At 41.0% G+C, this 20184-nt stretch overlaps 1 protein-coding gene across 4 annotated transcripts in view; it reads left to right on the top strand.

Moving 5' to 3' along the window:
• ANTXR1 (ANTXR cell adhesion molecule 1) overlaps positions 1-20184 on the top strand; it is a 266805-nt gene that overhangs the window by 140007 nt on the left and 106614 nt on the right. The window contains exon 13 of one of the 4 annotated variants that reach the window (XM_074398788.1): positions 9438-12245. The exons of 2 other annotated variants lie outside the window; for them this stretch is intronic. In XM_074398788.1, coding sequence (XP_074254889.1) covers positions 9438-9512 — 75 coding nt within the window. In that variant the 3' untranslated portion in view covers positions 9513-12245. Of the gene's footprint in view, positions 1-350; positions 4407-9437; positions 12246-20184 lie in introns of those variants that run through there. One more of the 4 variants, XM_074398782.1, reaches the window with a different exon arrangement.

The raw sequence follows: 20184 nt of genomic DNA, 5'->3' as shown, positions 1-20184 counted from the left end.
GCAGGAAAATGCCCATGAGCTGAAGGAAAATGTGAGTTTTGGGAGGTCGTTTTATTTAGGATGGGAGAATTTGCAACTTGTTTATTATTGTGGAAATAATCCAGGAGAAAATGAAAAACTGATGAAGCAGGAGAGAGAGTGGGGAAGGAGCCCTTACAAGACGGACTGTGAGGCAAGAGTAGGGACTGCATTCTCTCCCATCTCCTCAGATATCCCTTCTCTGGAGCCTTCACATCAGGTAGTTTTTGTTTCTGGCTGTATATAAAATCACCTGGAGAGCCTTTTAAAAAGATTGGTGCCCTGACCTCATGCCAGACTGACTGAACCTAAGTCTCTGGCATGAACCCTAGCTTTGCAGGAGGTTGTTGTATGCAGCTATGACTGAGAACCCATCAGCCTCTGGAGTTGGTCCTGCCCACTGTCAATGTCTCAGAGCTCAGCCTGTCAGGGAACGGCTCACACCTGCTCACAGCGGCTCATGCCTGTGATCCCAGCACTTTGGGAGGCCGAGGTATGTGGATCACTTGAGCTCAGGAATTTGAGACCAGCCTGGGCAACATAGTGAAACCCCATTTCTACAAAAAATATAAAAGTGGGAAGGGAAACATCTCAGGACTAAATTTGTGGTATGGCAGATTCAAGGCTACAACTTTAAATCATGGGCCTCATTAAGAAGAAAAGGTGTCCTTGCCAATGCATTGCAAAATTAAAAGAATTCCCATTGAGTCCCACTGCACCTTCCCAACCCACACCAGCCTGCAGTTACATCTTACATCTCCCTGGTCTGAGCACATGCCACTAAATCTTCTCTTCAATTGACCCTTAATTAGCCCATGTCAAGACCTCAGCCTCAGCTGGGCACAGTGGCTCATGCCTGTAATCCCAGCACTTTGGGAGGCCAAGGTACATGGATCACTTGAGTCCAGGAATTTGAGACCAGCCTGGGAAACATAGTGAAACCCCATCTCTACAAAAAATATAAAAAGTAGCTGGACATGATGGCACATGCCTGTAGTCCTAGCTACTCAGGAGGCTGAGGTGGGAGGATGGCTTAAGCCCAAGAGGCGGAGGTTGCAGTGAGCTGAGATTGCACCACTGCACTCCAGCCTGGGTGACAGTGAGATGCTGTCTCAAAAAAAAAAAAAAGTCAGCCCTAATATGAGCATTTCCAAAATAACCTTTGTTGGCATATTCAGTTTCTGTAACTGAATACATTTCTCGATTAGCTCATTCTAGAAACTAATATTTGGCTTGATGGTCAGCTTAGGTAGTTATTATACTATATCACTTCCTGGTTGGCCTTTGGAAGCTGTGTTGATAGAACCCCTCAGTAATTGGAGTTGTGCCCTTAATACCATCACAGTTGGACAAGAAAGAGCAGGCGTGTGCTGAACGTAGATAATATAGAAATGGATTATCATAAAAGAACAGGAAGCCAGTCCTCATGATGGACAATAATCTCCCTCCTAATGACCCCAACACCAGTTTTCATCTTGTGTTGGGACCAAACCAATTTCTCGAAAGCAGAGTAACGCATTGTGAATGGTACAGATGATGGGAAAGTTTTACTCAACCAAAGCAAGAAACTAGGATTATGTCAGAGAAGTGTTACCTCTGAGAATCGTCCATGTCTCAGACATCTGGTCAACCCTCAGTTTGTAGTCCTGAGTAGGACACCACCAAATTTGAAAAACTGTAGGCAGAAGTGCTGAAATTTCTTCAAGTATATCCTGCCTGATTCTGTTGAAAACTGACCCTTCTGGGACCTGCCAACCTGCAGGAAATGATTCAAATACCCCAAATCTAATAACTCCATTCCAGATTCCTCCCAGTTTTTGAGTGATCCAACAGTTTGGATCTGTATTTCTCATTATGTCTGACCATACCACTGAGAAACAGCCACTGCCCTTGAGACCACAAGAGCAGGGGAAGTGGGAAGGGAAACATCTCAGGACTAAATTTGTGGTATAGCAGATACAAGGCTACAACTTTAAATCATGGGCCTCTAATTAAGAAGAAAAGGTGTCCTTGCCAATGCATTGCAAAATTAAAAGAATTCCCATTGAGTCCCACTGCACCTTCCCAACCCACGCCAGCCTGCAGTTACATCTTACATCTCCCTGATCTGAGCACATGCCACTAAATCTTCTCTTCAACTGACCCTTAATCAAGACTACCTCATAATATATTCACCATCATTTCATTTTCATGCGAGAATGCTGTATTAGTTTACAACAAAATTGTAACCACTCTAAGATTTGTGATCCAAGTTCTTTCATTCACATATTCAACACATATTTATTGATCACAGTGTGCTAGGTACCACCCTGGATGCCTGGGATATATCAGAGAACACAACAGATAAAAATATCTGTGTGATGAAAGAAGGGCAGACAATGAGTAACAAACACAGTAAACAAACTATATGCCATGGTAAAAGGTAATAGATGCTATAGGAAAATTAGAGCAGAGTGAGAGGATTGCCTACTACCTAGGTGAGTAGATTCCAATTGTAAATACAGTAATGGATACACTGAAAAGGTGGTATTTGAGTAGAGACCTGGATGGTGAGGAAGTTAATCATGAGGCTATGGGAGCATGGGGAAGAGTGGGACATCCCAAACCAAGAACCCACATGCCAAGACCCTGTGGCCAGTGATCCTTGGTGTTGACAGAAGAGCAGGCAGGGAGGTGCCATCCCTGGCACTTACACCTCTGCTGCTGTCTTCATTCCCTCTGAGGTTAGCAGCAGGCAGTGAGGTGCCCAGGGATGAAATGTGCAGGGTTGTGGAAGGACTTTGGCTTTTGAGCAGAGGAGCAACATGGTCTGACCTGCATTTGGAAGATTACTCAGCCATGGGTAGACAAAGAGACAAGGATGGAAGGAGTGTGACTAGTTAGGAGGGCTATGGCAATATTTCAGGCAAAAGGTGTTGGGGGGTTGAATCAGGGGAGGGCAATGGAGGTGGAGAGAAGTGGTCAGAGTTGGATATATTTTGAAAGCAGAGCTAATGAATTTTCTGAAGCATTGAATGTAGGGTTTAGAGAGAGAGAGAAGAATCAAGAATGTCCCAAGGGTTTTGGCCTAAGAAACTGAAAAGATGGAGTTGCCATCAGCTGGCAGACAGGAGGAAGACAGAAGGAGAAAAAGATTTAGGGAAGAGGGGGGAAAATCAGGGAATCTATTTCACTGTGTACTGCTTATATGACCTTGATAAGTTGTTTAACTCCTAGCCAGGTGCCATGGCTCATGCCTGTAATCCCAACACATTGGGAGGCCGAGGTGGGCAGATCACTTGAGGTCCACTGCAAGAACAGCCTGGCCAACATGGCAAAACTCTGCCTCTACTGAAAACACAAAAATTAGCTGGGCAGGGTGGTGCACACCAGTAGTCCCAGATACTCTGGAGGCTGAGACAGGAGAATTAGCCTGAATTGGGGAGGTGGAGGTTGCAGTGAGCTGAGATCATGCCTTTGTACTCCAACCAGGATGATTGATCATGCCACTGTACTCCAACCTGACAGAGCGAGACTCCATCTCCAAAAAAAAAAAAATTGTTTAGCCCCTTTATGCTTCAGTTTCCTAATCAATAAAACTAAGATAATAAAAATTTACATATACTATCAGTATTGTGAACATTAAATGAAATAATATTTGTAAAGTGTTTGGCAGAAGACCTAGCGGGTGGTAAGTGCTCAGTAATTGTTAGATGTTTTATAGTGGAAGCTTAATAAAAAAATGTTTAACTAACTTGAGATTCTTCCTAGAGAGCTGGCTCTTTAATTCAGAGTCTCATTATAACCAAGGGGCTCCTCTGAGACAAGATGTATCCCGGGGGTACATGTTTATCACTGACCAAGTCCAGGTGATTGAAAGGGGGAAGAAGAGATGGCCAAGTTCATCCAGAAAAGGGACCTTATATTCAAACATCAAACTCCAGTCCCCTACCAGGTCCTACACAGCAGCTCAAATTAAAGGCTGAAACTATCACTGGGCAAAATAGAGATGCAGGTGGAATGTGTGGGCATCCAGAATATGAAGTAAGGTCTTGGACTTGCATTTGTTTCTTGGGAAGCTGGTTTGGAGGACAAGGTTTTTCCATCAAAAGTGATCCCCTGGGTCTGAGTAAAGGGATATTGTCAATGCCAGTCACAGCCTGCCCAGTTCATCACCTGGAACCAAAAATAATTTTAAAATATGTAGTTGAGACTTTTCTTTCCTCACTTTATTTGGTGCCCATTTGGACACCTGTGTCACAAGTTTTCAAGATCTGCAATGAATAACTGTTGCCTGAGCCAGAAGCAGAAATTCCATGGAGTTTTACAGGAAAGAGATTTTTCCATCCAAGAGCTAAAAGATTCCTATACAAATGGTAAACTTTGGTGAGCTCCATGACTATAGAAAATGGTAAAACATCCAGAGTCCTCTCTCACCAGATATTTAAATACACCCATCTCTGTAGCTTAACTGCCTCCCTTTTCTTCACCAAACTCCAGACAGAGGTTGAGAAAATCACTAATATAGTGCTGCTTTAAGGAAAGTACTGAAAAGAAATTTGTCCTTTTGAACAAAGCAAGCACATTTTAGAAACATAAAGAACTTTTCATGAAGATTTTTTCTTTTAGATAAATACTTAAAAATTTTATTATTTCCCACCTGAAGTGTACAAAAATCAGGAAATCAGTCAAGTATGTCTTGAACTCCTGCTGTGTCTCCTAGTCACTGTCCTTAAGGATCTTACAATCCAGCTGGACCAAGAGCCCAACAAGCATATAAAAGAATGTATAATAGGCCGGGCGCCGTGGCTTGTCTGTAATTCCAGCACTTTGGGAGGCCGAGGCGGACAGATCACAAGGTCAAGAGATCAAGACCATCCTGGCCAACGTGGTGTAACCACGTCTCTACTAAAAATTAGCTGGCATGGTGGCGGGCATCTGTAGCCCCAGCGACTCGGGAGCTGAGGCAGGAGAATCACTTGAATTCGGGAGGCAGAGGTTGCGGTGAGCAAAATTATGCCACTGTACTCCAGCCTGGTGACAGTGTGAGACTCCATCTCAAAAAAAAAAAAAAGTATATATTAAAGAATAAGATTGTATGAGTCAGGTGTAAATGCCATAGGATTCAGAGCAGGGAAAGGATAAGTGAAGGCAAGAAGAGTCAGGAGAGCTTCATGGAGAGAGAACACCTGAGTAATTTGAAAAATAGTAATTATAGGTGAAGGAGTGGGATGAGGCCATGCCCTAAAGAGACACCAGCCTGAACCACGGCTGGATATGTCTCTGAGCATCCTTCGTTCTTGAGCTCTCCCAGCCCATGTCTTTGTTGTTGTTTTCCTTCTCATTTTGCATCAATTTCTGGGGCCTTTCCATTTTGGGCCATTTCTCAAGTTGGCAACTGTCCTCCTAGGATATACGCTCCACACCCTTGATCTTGAACACCCAAGATGTAACAGTGTGGCCCAGCTGATGCTCATCCCTGTTAACCCTGATCATGATTTGCTTTGTCCTGGCCACTGGGTTGAAAAGTCACAATCTTTGGAGAAAAGAAAGAGACCTAAAGTTAGATGTAATGTTCCAAATTCAACATTAAATATATGAACTTTCCTGGTTTTTTCCTCCTGATTTATAAGAAAAACAGCATGACTGCAAACAGCACCGAGGTTTAATAACTTTGAGAGGATTCATGTCATATCACTGTTTGGAGAAGTGCCATTTGAATGAAACCTGAAATTCAGCAAGCTCAGACCTGAGACATCAAAGCAAGAACAACTGCTCTATAATTGCAGCATTATGGAGGAATTAAGGATAAGGATATTGAGTCAAAAACCTTAATGTCACATCCCAGCCCCTTCACTTTCCAGGGTGATCTTGGACAAGTTTATCTGGAGCCTGTTTCAGAACCCATCTCGCATGTGTTTAGTAAAGATTAAGTATATAAAGGGCTTGAGGTACTCAATAGTCTATCAAAAAATGACAGCTGTGTATTAGGTTATTGACCTCATTCTCTATCCCCGCCAAGTAAAAGTCTAATGGCCTGTCCCATTAGATTCACTGTACATGTCCTGTGGCTTATAAACAGGCTATCTCACCCTGATTAAGAAGCATGATCCTTTTGAGTCTCCATGATAAGCTTGGATTTTAGAAGCAAGCTGGAAAAAACTTTGAAGATGTTTCCCACAGGATAACTAGGAAGAAAAACACCATAAATCAGATGCGGTGCTAAGTCAAACAAGACCGGGTTGCAGTCTCTGCTACTTTTGAAGGGTTTTCCCCAATAAATGAATCAAGTAAATAGTAACAGGGAAATATTTAGACAAATGAAACACATGAATCAAAGCAAGTAAATTTGATACGTTATTAGCTCATGCCAAATTTTTATTGCCACAAAAAAAAATTCTATCATGTCTGGCATATTCGGAGGCATTTTATCAGCGCAGGTACATTTCCTGCAGATGACATCTGCAGCCTCAGAAAAGGTTGCATGCAGACTGGGTCCTCCCACATCTGCCAAAGTAGTCAAGATTCATGGTGGTTTGAGGTATGGCTTGCTTTCTATGAGGATGAACATGGTGCCAACTTGTTTCCCAAGATTTTTAACCATTTTATTTCTCAGATTTTTATTAATTCAGACTGATTTTTTCCTGAACTAGTGGCATATTTCTAAAAATATTTGTTTATCAAAAAAGAGAGAATATGTGTGTGGACAGGGGGTATGTGAGAAGAGACAATGATAGTGACCTATAATGAACAGGACACCCCGGCCCCACTGCACAGAATTATGTGGTCCAAAATGTCAATAGTGCCATGGTTGAAAAACTAAAGAATTAGCTGGGCACAGTGGCTCATGCCTGTAATCTCACCACTTTGGGAGGCCAAGGTGGGTTAATCACCTGAGGTCAGGAGTTCGAGACTAGCCTGACTAATATGGTGAAACCCCATCTCTACTAAAAATACAAAATTAGTGGGGTGTGGTGGCATATGCCTGTAATCCCAGCTACTTGGGAGGCTAAGGCAGGAAAATTGCTTGAACCCGGGAAGCAGAGGTTGCAGTGAGCCAAGATCATGCCATTGCACTCCAGCCTGGGCAACAAGAGTGAAACTCCATCTCAAAATAAAAACCAAAGAAGAAGAAAAAGAAAAACTAAAGAATCAGGATTTTGGGAGGAGCCTAGGATTCTGCATTTTAATAAACTTGCAAGATAAATCCTAAACACACAGGATGAAGCCATGATTAAAATCCATTTAAGGAAAATGAATTATTCTTTTGATTCACTCCCAATCCTGTTCATTTAAGAATCCCAAGGTTTTTAAATTCAGAATCATGGGATTCTTACATGTTCTTTTGTTCTATTCTATATGTACTTTCTTTGGGGCCCCTTTTCCTGATATAAAGATAGGAATTGGCCTAAAAGAGTAATTTTAGCCCAGTATGACAAGTCTAGGGACCATTTCACTTATGTGTTGCCAAAGACTTCAAACTTTTCTCTCCAAATTCCTCTTTTCAGTACTCTGAGTTGTCCCTTCACTTCCTCCTCTCATTTCCAAGGCCCTGGAGAGCCACAGATTTGTTGTTCATTGTTTCAGGAAGAAAGAGCCTGTTAACACCAGGGTTATTTTCAACACTTCATGGCTATCTATGTTTCACAGGAAGGGGGGCCTCTAGCTGCCAGATAGAGGTAGTTTATAGCTTTGGAAACAACTGGAGAGTTGTCATAAAGAAAATGCAGACATTGGAAAGATGAACTGTCTCTCAAGCATATAGCCCCTATGTCTCTTGAGGCAAAACAGACCATCTTGTTCACCATCACAACCCAGCACCTGGCACAATGTCTGCACATACTCATTACTCAGCAAATCATGATGGTTGAGTGAATAAATGAATGAATCCAATCAAGGGTCACACTGGGACCATGCTGGCACCTGCTGACAGGAAAGGAAAGGCGCCAGAAGGAGGTAGGATCAGAACAGGGGGCTCTGAGTTGGTTGGAGGGTAGCTTCAGAAAAGGATGGCCCAGGAATTCAATCTTCATATCCAAGGAGGTTGAGCATAATTGAGCATAAAGAGGGGGAAAAATCTGCCAGGTGAGAAACTATAACCAGCCTTACCAGGCAATAGTCAAAAATATCGTCATAAAAGCAGCAGCGCCGCTAGGAGCAGACCCCTGCCTGGGATGCAGACTTGGACGAAGGGTGTAAAAGTAGCCCACTAACTGGATCAAAATTCTGGGCAGGTCTCTAGTCTGTGAGGGTCTGCAGCACAAGGCTGGAAGCCAAGCAGAACCATCGAGACTGAGAATCAGGATCACTCCAGAAAAGCTGTGACCCAGGAAACATTGGCATGGCCTGAGCTCACCCTGAATACCAGAAACTTAGATTACAGCAGTTCAGCTGGATGCTGCCGGCTGGGGCTGAGGCTACAGAGTCTGCTTTGGTCAGGGCTGGCTCAGAAGGGCATGTGCTGGAGCCCAGAAGTGGAGGCCACAGTGGCTGCCGGTAAAAGGCAGCAGAGGAGGGCAGTGATCACCCTCTGCACTGCCTTCGGAGGCAGTTTCCAGGGATCTGTTTTCTAAGTCAGTTCAGTTCTGTTACCAGTTGCTTTGAAGTAATGAGAAAATACAAATCCAGCCTGGTTTTGTAGTCATTATGACTCTCTAGGTAAACAGACAGCTGGCATGGCTGCCCTTGCCAAAATCTCTTGAATTTCACCAGCCTGGTAGGGAGTGAATCCAGTAGCCTGTGCTGAGTAGCAATCTCACCTTTCAACATAATAAAAAATTATTGCATACGCTTCAGAGAAAGTAGAAATCAGAGACATTTTTTCTTCTATTTCTTTTCCAAGGTCAACAAACAGTCCCTCAGTCAAAGTTAGGTAGCTGTCTTTGGGACAGACAATTCATACCAGTGCTCTATGCATGTGGGCCTCTTTATTAAGGAAAGAAAGACAGGGAGGAGGTTGCTGGTGACAAATGGAGCCAACGAGATCGTAACAATCAGGATCAAGGTGTTTTAATTATGTACTCTGGGCAAAGTGTTAGGGACTCAAAAAATAGCCAGTCCTTACTCTCCAGAGGCTTACAATACAGTTGCCAAGGCAGGATATACACTCCAAGAGGTAATTATACAATTTGGAGTATAAAAGCAAATATCACACAGGCACCCAGAAATTCACCATCTGTTCCAAAGACTCGTGAGCCTTTAGGTAAGTCAATGGACACAAACATGGCACATTCTGAGGAATGTCCACTTCATGGGCCTGGTGAGTTACTTCCCAGTTACCTAAGAAGCTTTCACCCCTTCTGCAAAGGAAAGCTGAACAGATTATTCCAGAAATTCAGGTATAACAAGTAGGCAGCTCATGATTAGCTCAGCCGCAAAACTCTATCCCATAAGTATATTTTCCCCAACAAGACTCTCCCCAAACTGTTTCTTAATACCAGGAAACAACCTCTGAAGAAAAGAAGGCTCTTCCAAGCAACCAACTGCAGAGGACAGAACCAGGACCCCATAACTGACTTTTCCCTGCAGGTTCCTTTACCCCAACAATATTACTCCACTTCCTGTCCAACTCTCCCACACCCACCCCTTCTTACTCATTCAGTGTCACATAACATGGAAGAGTGAGGCAAGACTGAACTGGAAGGGAGATGGAAGAAAAGGGTATGAATGACAGAATTTGGAGTTTGGGCAATGGGAAGCCATTTGAGGGAAGCACAAAGCATTATTTTAGGAGGATTAATTTAGCATGTGTATACTTCAGGGATATTAATGATAACAAATGGCATTAATTTGGATGCCACTGATTGGTAAATTTGGTCACCCCGAAAAGGAATAGGCTCTAGTTTACTTTTCCATTATTTGGGCTAAAGGAACTTAGTACCCAGAGTGACCAATCCACAGCACTGGGGCTACAAGCTAATCATTAGAGCCTCATACTCAGCCCTTGAAAAAGGATGGTCACTGATGTACTTTGTTATTGCTTTAATTATAGGTGATAGGTCCTTTGAAATATGTGGCTTAGCAAAACAGAGGAAAGACTTAAGAGAGGAAAAGCGGGTTTTGGGATCAAATCATTGTGGCTTTGGGACCAGATCAATGTGGCTAAAATTATGGTTCTGCTACTTACAGGGTGTATGACTTTAGACTGAGATAATGTACTTAGGATAGCTGGCACGGGGCCTGGCACACAGTAAATGCCCAATCTTAGTTTTCTTGCACTGATGTTGTTGCCTTTATATGAATTTATACAGTAAGATGGTTTCCAAAGACTCTGACTTGGGTTGAATTAGCAGAAGTACAGTATCTGAAACTAAGGAGGTGATGGGACCTCTCAACTTGATGAAGATAAAATCTCCATTCGAGTATTATGTTCAGTACCAAGAACACTCCAAGGGAGAACACAGAGAAACTGAATGTATGAGAAATACTACCAAATACGTTATATAATGTGGAATATAAAATCAGGGCTCTTTAGCCCGGGGCATACTTAGCATAGAGACAGGATTCAAAGGGCTGTTCTGAAACATAAGCGGCTGTACCCATAGAGCCCTAATTCTGTAGATCATTTGTTGTACAGATCCAAGGGGTAGAATAGGCTCAAATGAACAGTTTCTGGCTCTGTTTTTAAAAAGGGCTTTTTAATTAGCCGCGTTGGGTGGGAATGAGCTCCGTGCTATGGTTGCAGTCAAGCACAGGCAGCAGGACAACTTGGCAGAATTATGTAACCACCATTCATGGCTCAGAGGGAGAACTGGACTAGAAAACCTTTCAGACTCCTGCTGCTGCTGAGAGGCTGTGACTGCAGACCCGGAAGTATGTTAGAAAGGAGTAAAATAAATATTCTCAGTCCTCTACAGTATCACAAACAAGCTTGGTTCTTACATTTTGAAAATAAATCTAAGAGAGCTCTGCTGGTGATCGTGGAGACAGCTTCTTAGTGCAGTTCAGATTGGCCAACCTCCACCTAATACAAGTGGGATCATATTTCAGACCAGAGTGCCTCACACTCCTGAGAATAATCTGTTTTCAAGTAATCTCCAAACACATCCTGTAATTTATAAACAACACATTAGTCACAAATCAGCCTCCTCTATTTGTTAGCCCATCTCCATAGAGCCATACATAATTCAAGATTTTTTTTTACAATGTCCCAGTATCTTTATTATTATTATTATTATTATTATTATTAACAAGATGGCTTGTGGTTTCACATACTGTCATTAGAAATGGCAAGACCACAGGAATATCAGAGTATAGAACTCAGATCTCAAATATTGTTTATGAACTTAAGTTGCCAATATCTCTATTTTGATAACCCTTGTATGTGTAAAAATATCTTTTAAAATGTGTTTTGGATGATTCATGCTGATTTGTTTTTCTTGGATATCTGAGCAATTGACTTTCAATATTTTTGTATCTAAGTATTTTAAAGAATGTTTGCCCTAAGTTTGAAATTTCCTTGTTTTGAGAGTAAATGAGAAAAAATTATTTTTATGAATCTATGCTTTAGAAAACACTGAATAAGCAAATAGTAAGATGATAGAACTAGAAGTTAAATCAAAATAATCCATAAGCAAAATAAATATAATGGACCAAACTCAGCAGTTTAAAAACACAGATTGACAGACTGTGTTTTTAAAATATCCCAGCCATGTATGATTTATAATAAAACATATATTCAATAAAATATAAGGATACAGAAAGATTGAAAATAAAAGCATGTGAAAAGTTTTATCAGGCAAATACCAAAAGAAAGCTAGTATAGCTATATTAATATTCGATAAACTTATTGGCCAAAAAAATTATTGGTATAAACAGGGCCATTACATGTTAAAAGGAACAGTTAACCTAAAAGTTATAATAATTCTGATCTGCACTTAATGACATATCCTCAGCATGTATAAGGCAAAAACTGATAGAATTGCACAGAGAAATTGATGAATTCACCATCACAGGAGGAGGTTTCTATACAATTTTCTCAGTAATTAATAGATCAAGCATCCAAAATAATTAATACAATATAAATGATTTGAAGAATTTAATTAGACATAATCTAATGGACACTTGATAAAGCCCTAGCATAACATTCAAAATAGGGTCCAAAATGTTCTGGTTGCATAAAATGAAGTGTTATGCAACTGTAAGACTAATGACACCTGGAAGCCATCATTCTCAGCAAACTGACACAGGAACAGAAAATCAAACACCGCATGTTCTCACTCATAGGTGGGTGTTGAACAATGAGAACACATGGACACAGGGAGGGGAGCATCACACACTGGGGTCTGTTGGGGGGAAATAGGGGAGGGACAGTGGGGGGTGGGGAGTTGGGGGGTATGGCATGGGGAGAAATGCCAGTTATAGGTGAGGGGGAGGAAGGCAGCAAATCACACTGCCACGTGTGTGCCTATGCAACAATCTTGCATGTTCTTCACATGTACCCCAAAACCTAACGTGCAATTTAAAAAAAAATTTTTTAAATAAATAAATAAATAAAAAGACTAATGACAAAAATATCATATTTCATCAAATCTAGGACACACTTCTCTTTCCACATTTTAACATCTCCAAAATGGGGATGTTTCAGATCATAATATGTAATGATATAATGGGCAGTGCTTTTCCTTAATGGCTCATAAAATAATGAGACATCCTACCATGGATGCATCTGAAGTGCTGTGAAATATTTTCTTTCAGTCTGGACTGTACCAAAAGTAAAGATAATGAAACATATCCTGAATGAAACGGATCAGTCACTTCTTTTCCACTGCCCACCCCCATTCACAGTGGAAAATAAGAACGCTAGCCTTTCTGCTTTGAGGAATGGCTTACTATATGTAGGAAATCTGCATCCAACAGAGAATATCTATTCTTTTTTCAAGCACACTTTTACACTTTAAAAAAAGTAGTTATGTACCATAAGCCAAGTCTCAAAGAATTTCTAAAAATGACATATAGATCATATTCTGGTGCCTAGTAAAAATCAATAGCCAATCAAGTTACCAATCAATTTTGAAAATCTCACATTTTGAAATTTCAAACACATACCCAAAGAAATTACGAGTCAAAGTAATATCATAATGTAAATTAGAAAATACTTAGAACTGACCGCTTATGAAGATGCCAAAACCAAAACTTGGAATGCAGCTAAAGTGATCCTTACAAGGAAATTTGTCATCTTGAGGGTTGTTAGAAAAGAATAAAAGTTTAAGACAATTAGCCAAGCATAGAGCTCAGGAGATTAGAGAAGACTGATAGAGTAAACCCTTTCAAAAAAGAGAAGGCCAAAAACAGGAAAGAACAAATAGAAAACAAGATAAATAAAGAGGTAACAAAACTATTAGCTAGGCATAGAAGAGGTGAAAAGAGAAACAGACATGTATAGAACTGTATATTTTCTTGTCAATCTGGATGGGAAGATAAGCTGAAGTCAATGCTGTCATAGATTTGGGGCTACAGAGAAATCAAGAGACCCAAGAAAACACATGCAAATTGAGTTCATCCCTCACCTACTCCTAAGTCTCCTTCCTAGAAAGCCTTTGTACACAAAATGGTTGTTATAAAATTTTGTAAAATGTGTATATTTCATTCTCTCCCATTTTCATCACCAACTAAGATATGCCAAATTACTACAAAACTTTCCATTTGCAAAGCTGTTTGTCCCTACAGCAGTCTCTGATCACTGTATGTTTTTTGTTTTTTGGTTTTTTTTTAATTTATGGTTCTACTTTTTTTGATCTCTCACTTCTTAATATCATACCGTGTTTTATAGTCTAGATACTCCCCTCTGCACTTCTAATTTGACAGTTTAACCTTCTGCGTACCTGGATATCAGAAAACCAAGCTTACAGTCGTATTGCACTAAATCATGAGTCGTTCCAGGGTCCTTATATGTATTTTCTAATCAGGATAGTATTTGGGACTGACAGGATTTATATTGTTTGCATTCCCAAAAGACAGTCAAACTCCTCCCTCTGTTCTTTAAAGAAGAACAAGGTCCTATGAGGATATATAAACACCTTTCCTTTTCCAAAGCAGCCATGTTCTCACCTGTTCATTAGGGCACTAAGGAAAAGTGAAAGGCAGTGAGTTAATTTAGTTCTCCTCAAAAGAAGAGTCAATGCCATAGCAATACATAAGTACATTCCTTTGCCATTACTGTGGCTACTAGAACAGATGTTAGTCAGTGCCCAAAGCAGTGGGCTTCATGTTTTGTTTCATTTAAAATAAAAATAAAAAGCACTTGAATAAGTGACAGCTGAAATATTACTGAGTTTCTCTTCAACACAACCCAGCATCAGGAAAACTGTTTCATTAGCAGGCTGAGGAAATATGAAAGGGCAATTTTATTTTACCTGTATTGCCCAAATTTATGGACTTAGAATACTTTATAGGTATCTATAAAGCTCAAGGTTCTTGAGATTGTGTATAAAAAGTATAAACTCAGCCAAAATAAATATCTACAAAATGCTCCTTAAGATAGAGTTTGACTTGGCAACCCCAGTTAACCCCTACCTACTGGCCTTAACATTTGTGACACTGATCCCTAACATAAAAATGTTGAATGACAATTTTGTATTTCATACCTCCTCACTCTAAATAAAATTATGTGCATTCCTACTCCATGCTGTTGATCACATTTCATTTTCCTTCTGGAATGCCCTCTCTTCTTTCACCTATCCAATTTCACTGTGACCTCAAGGCCCAGTGCTGTCTGGACCTACCCCAGGATGAGTCAGTAGCCTCAGCAAGCCTCCTGAACTCCCTCTCTGCTCTCAGCTCAGGCGCCACAGATGGCAGGACCATTGAGAGTTTAACTGCATTTCACCTGTACTGCTCTCCAGGCAAGCCCTGAGAATCAGCCCTGACTTTGTAATTGGACTCTGACAACATCTTTCAGGGTTAGAAGCTGATGTCCATCTTTCTGTGCCTCCTACTGTTGAGCATGCATTAGAAACCCAATGGGAAATAATTTGCTGGTTTCTGATACCCTGTTACACAGTTTAATGGCATTGCTTTAAGGAACTGATCATCATGGTTACCTCTGGTAAGCATCTATCTTTTTGAGGCACCACCCAAATTCACCTTTCCAAGTTCATAAACTAAAGCAACAGCCCACAGTATATTGTAAGTGGTATTTACTTAGCAATAATAGGTAACAGTGATGCAAACTAACACATGAGGGATGATCAATCAGATCAACTGAGCATATACATTAAATAAATGGATACATTAAAGGTAAGTATACAAATCACTATATTTAATAAAACAAAAAATGAAAATGAGAAACTAGCCTTTCTCTTTTAGTGTCATAATATTTGAGCATTACTAAGTACCTTCCCTGTAATCCTATTTCAACATCCCACTTCCAAGAACTAAAGTATTCCAAGTACTAACAAGCTACATCTTGTCTGCATTATTCTCTGAAAACTGGTTTTGATTAACAAGCTCCGTGCATTTTACGGAGAGAAAGGAAAGTGCTGAATGAATCCAAGATTTACTTTTATCACCTTCACCATCATAAGTAACATGAAATGTCATGACTGGGTCAGGGTGACAAGAGTACCACAAGAGAACTTATCACCTCCTGTGACAAGGGCCTCACAGCTTTAGTTTGTAGGAACATGGCATCAATCTTCCCCTTAAATGCATACTAATGATGGCTTCTCTCAGTCCTTCTGGTATTAGTCATATAAGGCATAAAGTAAGATTTATAGCAAACTAGGATTTACACATCCATATGATTTCTGCTCCGTCAAAGTATTTGCTTTGGGAACCCATGTGCTTTCCCCAACAATGCTGTCACTATTCCAGATATATTCTGCACTCCTGCTTTGAAATGGCCATAACTTTAAAGGCACAGTATTTGAACATCCTCAGCGGGGGATTAGGGGAATATTGTCATCATTTGATTTCTAAAATCCAAAAGCTGCAGGAACCAGTTCTGGTGAATGATAGATTATCAAGCTCAGAACCTCCTTCATGAAAAGCAAAGCAAGACTAAGAGATTATAGGATTTTCTTTTGGAGGCCGATAAACTGACTTTAGAAATGGTCACAAGGGAGTTGTTTCAGAATTGCTTTGGGCAATGGCTGCATCACTGGAGGGAGTCTCCAACCACTAAAGCCACTAGTGTGGAGATAACTAGATTGATTTGGATGTGAGAGTTCAGTTATATTCACTACATGAACAGCCTCGTTGCTTTATAACCATGCTTTTTAGAAAGAGTTCCGCAAATCTTTAGGTACCTAATACTTTTTCTATACTGCCCCAGTTTTGGGGTTAAGAAATCTATCTTCAGTTTAATTAAACTTATCAATTTAATTGCCATCTCTAGCCCATATTAATTCTCAGGTGGCAAGAATAAATAATAATGTTTCATTATGTTACCCTCATTGATGCTTGATCAACTTTGATCAATGACATTAAATTTACCATTGGAAAATCCATTTGGGTTTCCCTTTTCTTGCCACATGGATGGCAATCTTAGGGGCTTAAATTTCTCAAATGTGTAATTTGGGACCACCCACTAACACCACAGCTCTAGCCACAGTTAGAATGAGGTTGTTCACAGGAATCAACTTCATTTACCTTGGCCAAGCTGGGCACATCACCAGGAACTTGGCTTGGACATAGAAGAAAGGGGAGGGTGGAAAGGGAAGTGCCTTTTTTGTCTGTTTGTTTGTTTTTTGAGAAGGAATCTCACTCTGTTGCCCAGCCTGGAGTGCAGTGGCACAATCTTGGTTCACTGCAACCTCTGCCTCCTGGGTTCAAGTGATTCTCCTGCCTCAGCCTCCCAAGTAGCTGGGACTATAGGCGCATGCCACCACACCCAGCTAATTTTTATATTTTTATTAGAGATGTTGGCCAGGCTAGTCTCAAACTCCTAACCTCATGATCTGCCTGCCTTGCCTCCCAAAGTGCTGAGATTACAGGCATGAGCCACCACACCCAGCCGGAAGGGCCATTTTTTAAAGGCTGGCCATGTGTTGGGATCTCTGCACACCTTATGTCATGTCATAGAACCAATCTGGGAAGCAGGAATTATCTCAATTTCACATACATAAAGAAAAGGAAGACCAAAAGAGGTTGTGTAACTTACTCAAAGTCCACATATTATTAAGTAGAAGTTTAGGGTTTGAATCATCTTTTCCAACTCCGAAGTCCAAGCTCTTTGTAATGAATTTGATGCAGTCATTAACAGGAATGGGACCATGAGGGGAACTGAACAGCCACAGGAAACATAGGCTCCAGTGCCATTCCTGCTACCCACTAACTATAGAAGGCATCAGCCTGCTAAATCCTCATTCTCCTCATTCTAATAAACACTTGAATGGCATTTATTGGCAATTTGTGTTTGAAACACTGTACTGTGTCTCATGGGTACAAAGATGAGTAAAGCAGATATGTGTCTTCCAGGGGCTTCTAGTTCAGTAGCAGAGACAAGAACATACTAATATAATTTCTATAAAATACAATAGATGGGCCAGGCATGGTGGCTCATGCCTGTAATCCCAGCATTTGGGAGGCCAAGGTGGGTGGATCACCTGAGGTTAGGAGTTCAAGACCAGCCTGGCCCACATGGTGAAACACCATCTCTACTAAAAATACAAAAATTAGCCAAGCATGGTGTCTGGCACCTGTAATCCCAGCTACTCCAGAGGCTGAGGGAGGAGAATTTCTTGAACCTGGGAAGCAGAGGTTGCAATGAGCTGAGATCATATCACTGTACTCCAGCCTGGGTACCAGAAAAAAAAATTTTTATATATATCTCCATATATATATACATCCATATATATCCATATATATATATATATATATATATATATATATATATATATGTAGAGAGAGGAAGAGAGATGATAAGGTAGAGCTATGATTAGGATAAAATAAGAGCGCAAACATGGAGTTCAGTGGTAGTATTTACTGGTCTCTGTTTCCCACTCAATGACAAAGTTCGTGATTGGTAAAACCGTATCCATTTTATGCTCTTGTTCTCTAGCACTTGGAGAGGGCCTAGCACATGGTGGGTGTTCAGTAAATAAGTTAGCTATGCATAAATCAGGTGGGGCCTGAACCAAGACTTGAAAGATGGAAAACAGTTAACCAAGCAATGAAAGCTAGAAAGAGTGTCTCAGGGAGAAGACGACCATGGCAGAAGAGAGAGACATAGGGACTTAATGTCATTTAGTTCTGTCAAAGCACAAAGTGTGAGGAGGAAGTTGGCAGGGGGAGGTGCTGGAGAGATAAGAGAGGGCTTGTTTGGGCTAAAGACTCAAAGCCTTGTACCTAGCAGTTCACAAATAGATTCCAGGGATTTCATGGCCCCCTGAAATGGTAATAAAAAATGTGTGAGCCTGTGCATAAATGCAAGTGTGTACTTTCATGAGGAAAGGGATATATCGCTTCCACAAAATTCTCAAATGTTTAGAACTGTGTGGGCAATGAAGAGCTATTGAAAAGTTCATGGGCAGGAAAATCTATCAGAATATCATTTTATGGTATAGAGCCATAAATGGTCCCAACTGCAATGTAGAAGAGGGAATTCCTGGCAGTAATACTGGTGGTGGAGAAACCAATAAAAAGATCATGGCAACAGTCCAGGAAAGAAAGAATGAGATCCTAAATCTGATCAGTGGTATTGGAGATGGAGCAGACAGGGGCAGATTTGAGAAGTATTTAGATCAGAGGATCAGGATATTCTGATGATAGGTGTGATATTGGGGAGGTGAGAAAGGGAAGAAACGGCACCTGAGGTTGACTTCCAAGTTTCCAACTTGGGTTGATAAGTAATGCCATCACCTGAGAGGAGATCAGGCAGATTTGAAGTGGAAAACAGTGAGTTCAGTTTGAGTTTGACATATCAGTAGGACCTACTGGACAGCTGAATGGTCCTGAATATGACCCTGAAGCACGGGGAAAGATCTAGGCTAAAGATTTAAGTCATCCATATCTAGATGAGAGTTTAAACTATGGGAGGAAATGAGACAACCCATGGAGAGTTTTAGAAAGAAAACCAGCCATGGACAAGAATTTCTTTAAGTACAATTACAATGGGTCATTCTTGTCCATGGCTGGTTTTCATTAAGTACATTTATGATGGGTCACACAATATTATAAATGTACTTAATTAATGCCACTGAATTATACATTTAAAACTAACAAAATTGTGTATATAGCTCCACAATTTTTAAAGAGGAGGAACAAGATGACTTCCTAGAGCATACTGACATTTAAGGGGTTGAGTACAAGAAGAAGCCCATGAGGAAAGTGGAAATGAATGGTCAGAGATAGGAGGGGGATCAGTAGAGTCGCAGGTGCCAGGAGAATAGAATTTCAAAAACATGCAGAGCAGAGAGGGTGGATGAGTTAGATCATCCATAAGTTGCTTACCAGAAATAACAGAATATATAAGCGCTGGGAAAAAGAATTTTGATCTCTAGGCTTGCCCATCTAGAACTGCTCAGTAATAAAATGGCTTAAATTCCATCTTTCAAAATAAAACTTGCCCGTGCTTTGCCAATTTTGTCTAGGCAGGAAACAGCTCAGGCCAGCTGCTTGGGATGGCTCTAAATTCCACTTCAGAGCCCTGGAATGTGATGCCTCCAAGGCACCAAGGGGTCCTGTGAATCCCTTCCTGGTGCTTACAGAGGGACAGCAGCAGGTCTGTGGTGGCTTCCAGCCTTCCTCTGCCCAGTGGCTGCTGCGCCTCCTACTCTGCCCTCAGGGACTCCCCTTGGAGCAGAGTAAAGTGGACATCGTTCCTTGATCTCTGCTGTTTCCCTCTCAGCAGGATTGAGTCTTTGTAATTAGAACAGGCAGATTTCTATGAAGTTGCAAGGTCGGTGGAACCCCTAAAGAGTCTCTTTCCCTTGAAGGCATTCCAAAGTCCTTCACAGGCACCCTCACTCTGTACCAGAGAAAGGGGGAGAGGGAGTGGAGGGCAGGCCTCTGGGGAGCCTCACATCATCAGCTGCATCCCCAGATGCTTTGTGGAGGGAAGAATCCAGAGAAAGAGCTTTGTCAGCTCTCAAGAAACTCTATGGATCCTCAGCTATTTTCCTGTCATATTTCTGGCAGAGATTGGCTAACATCTCTTCAATGTGGCAGAATCAACCTACCAATTCATTCTTTCATGTTAAATGTTTACAAAATAGTCCAACCGTGTGAAGGCATCCAAGTATTTTC

Source organism: Saimiri boliviensis, chromosome 1, assembly GCF_048565385.1.
Source record: "Saimiri boliviensis isolate mSaiBol1 chromosome 1, mSaiBol1.pri, whole genome shotgun sequence".
Lineage (NCBI taxonomy): Eukaryota > Metazoa > Chordata > Mammalia > Primates > Cebidae > Saimiri > Saimiri boliviensis.
The sequence above is the reverse complement of the archived record's forward strand: the minus strand, read 5'-3'. Positions and strand labels throughout refer to the sequence as shown.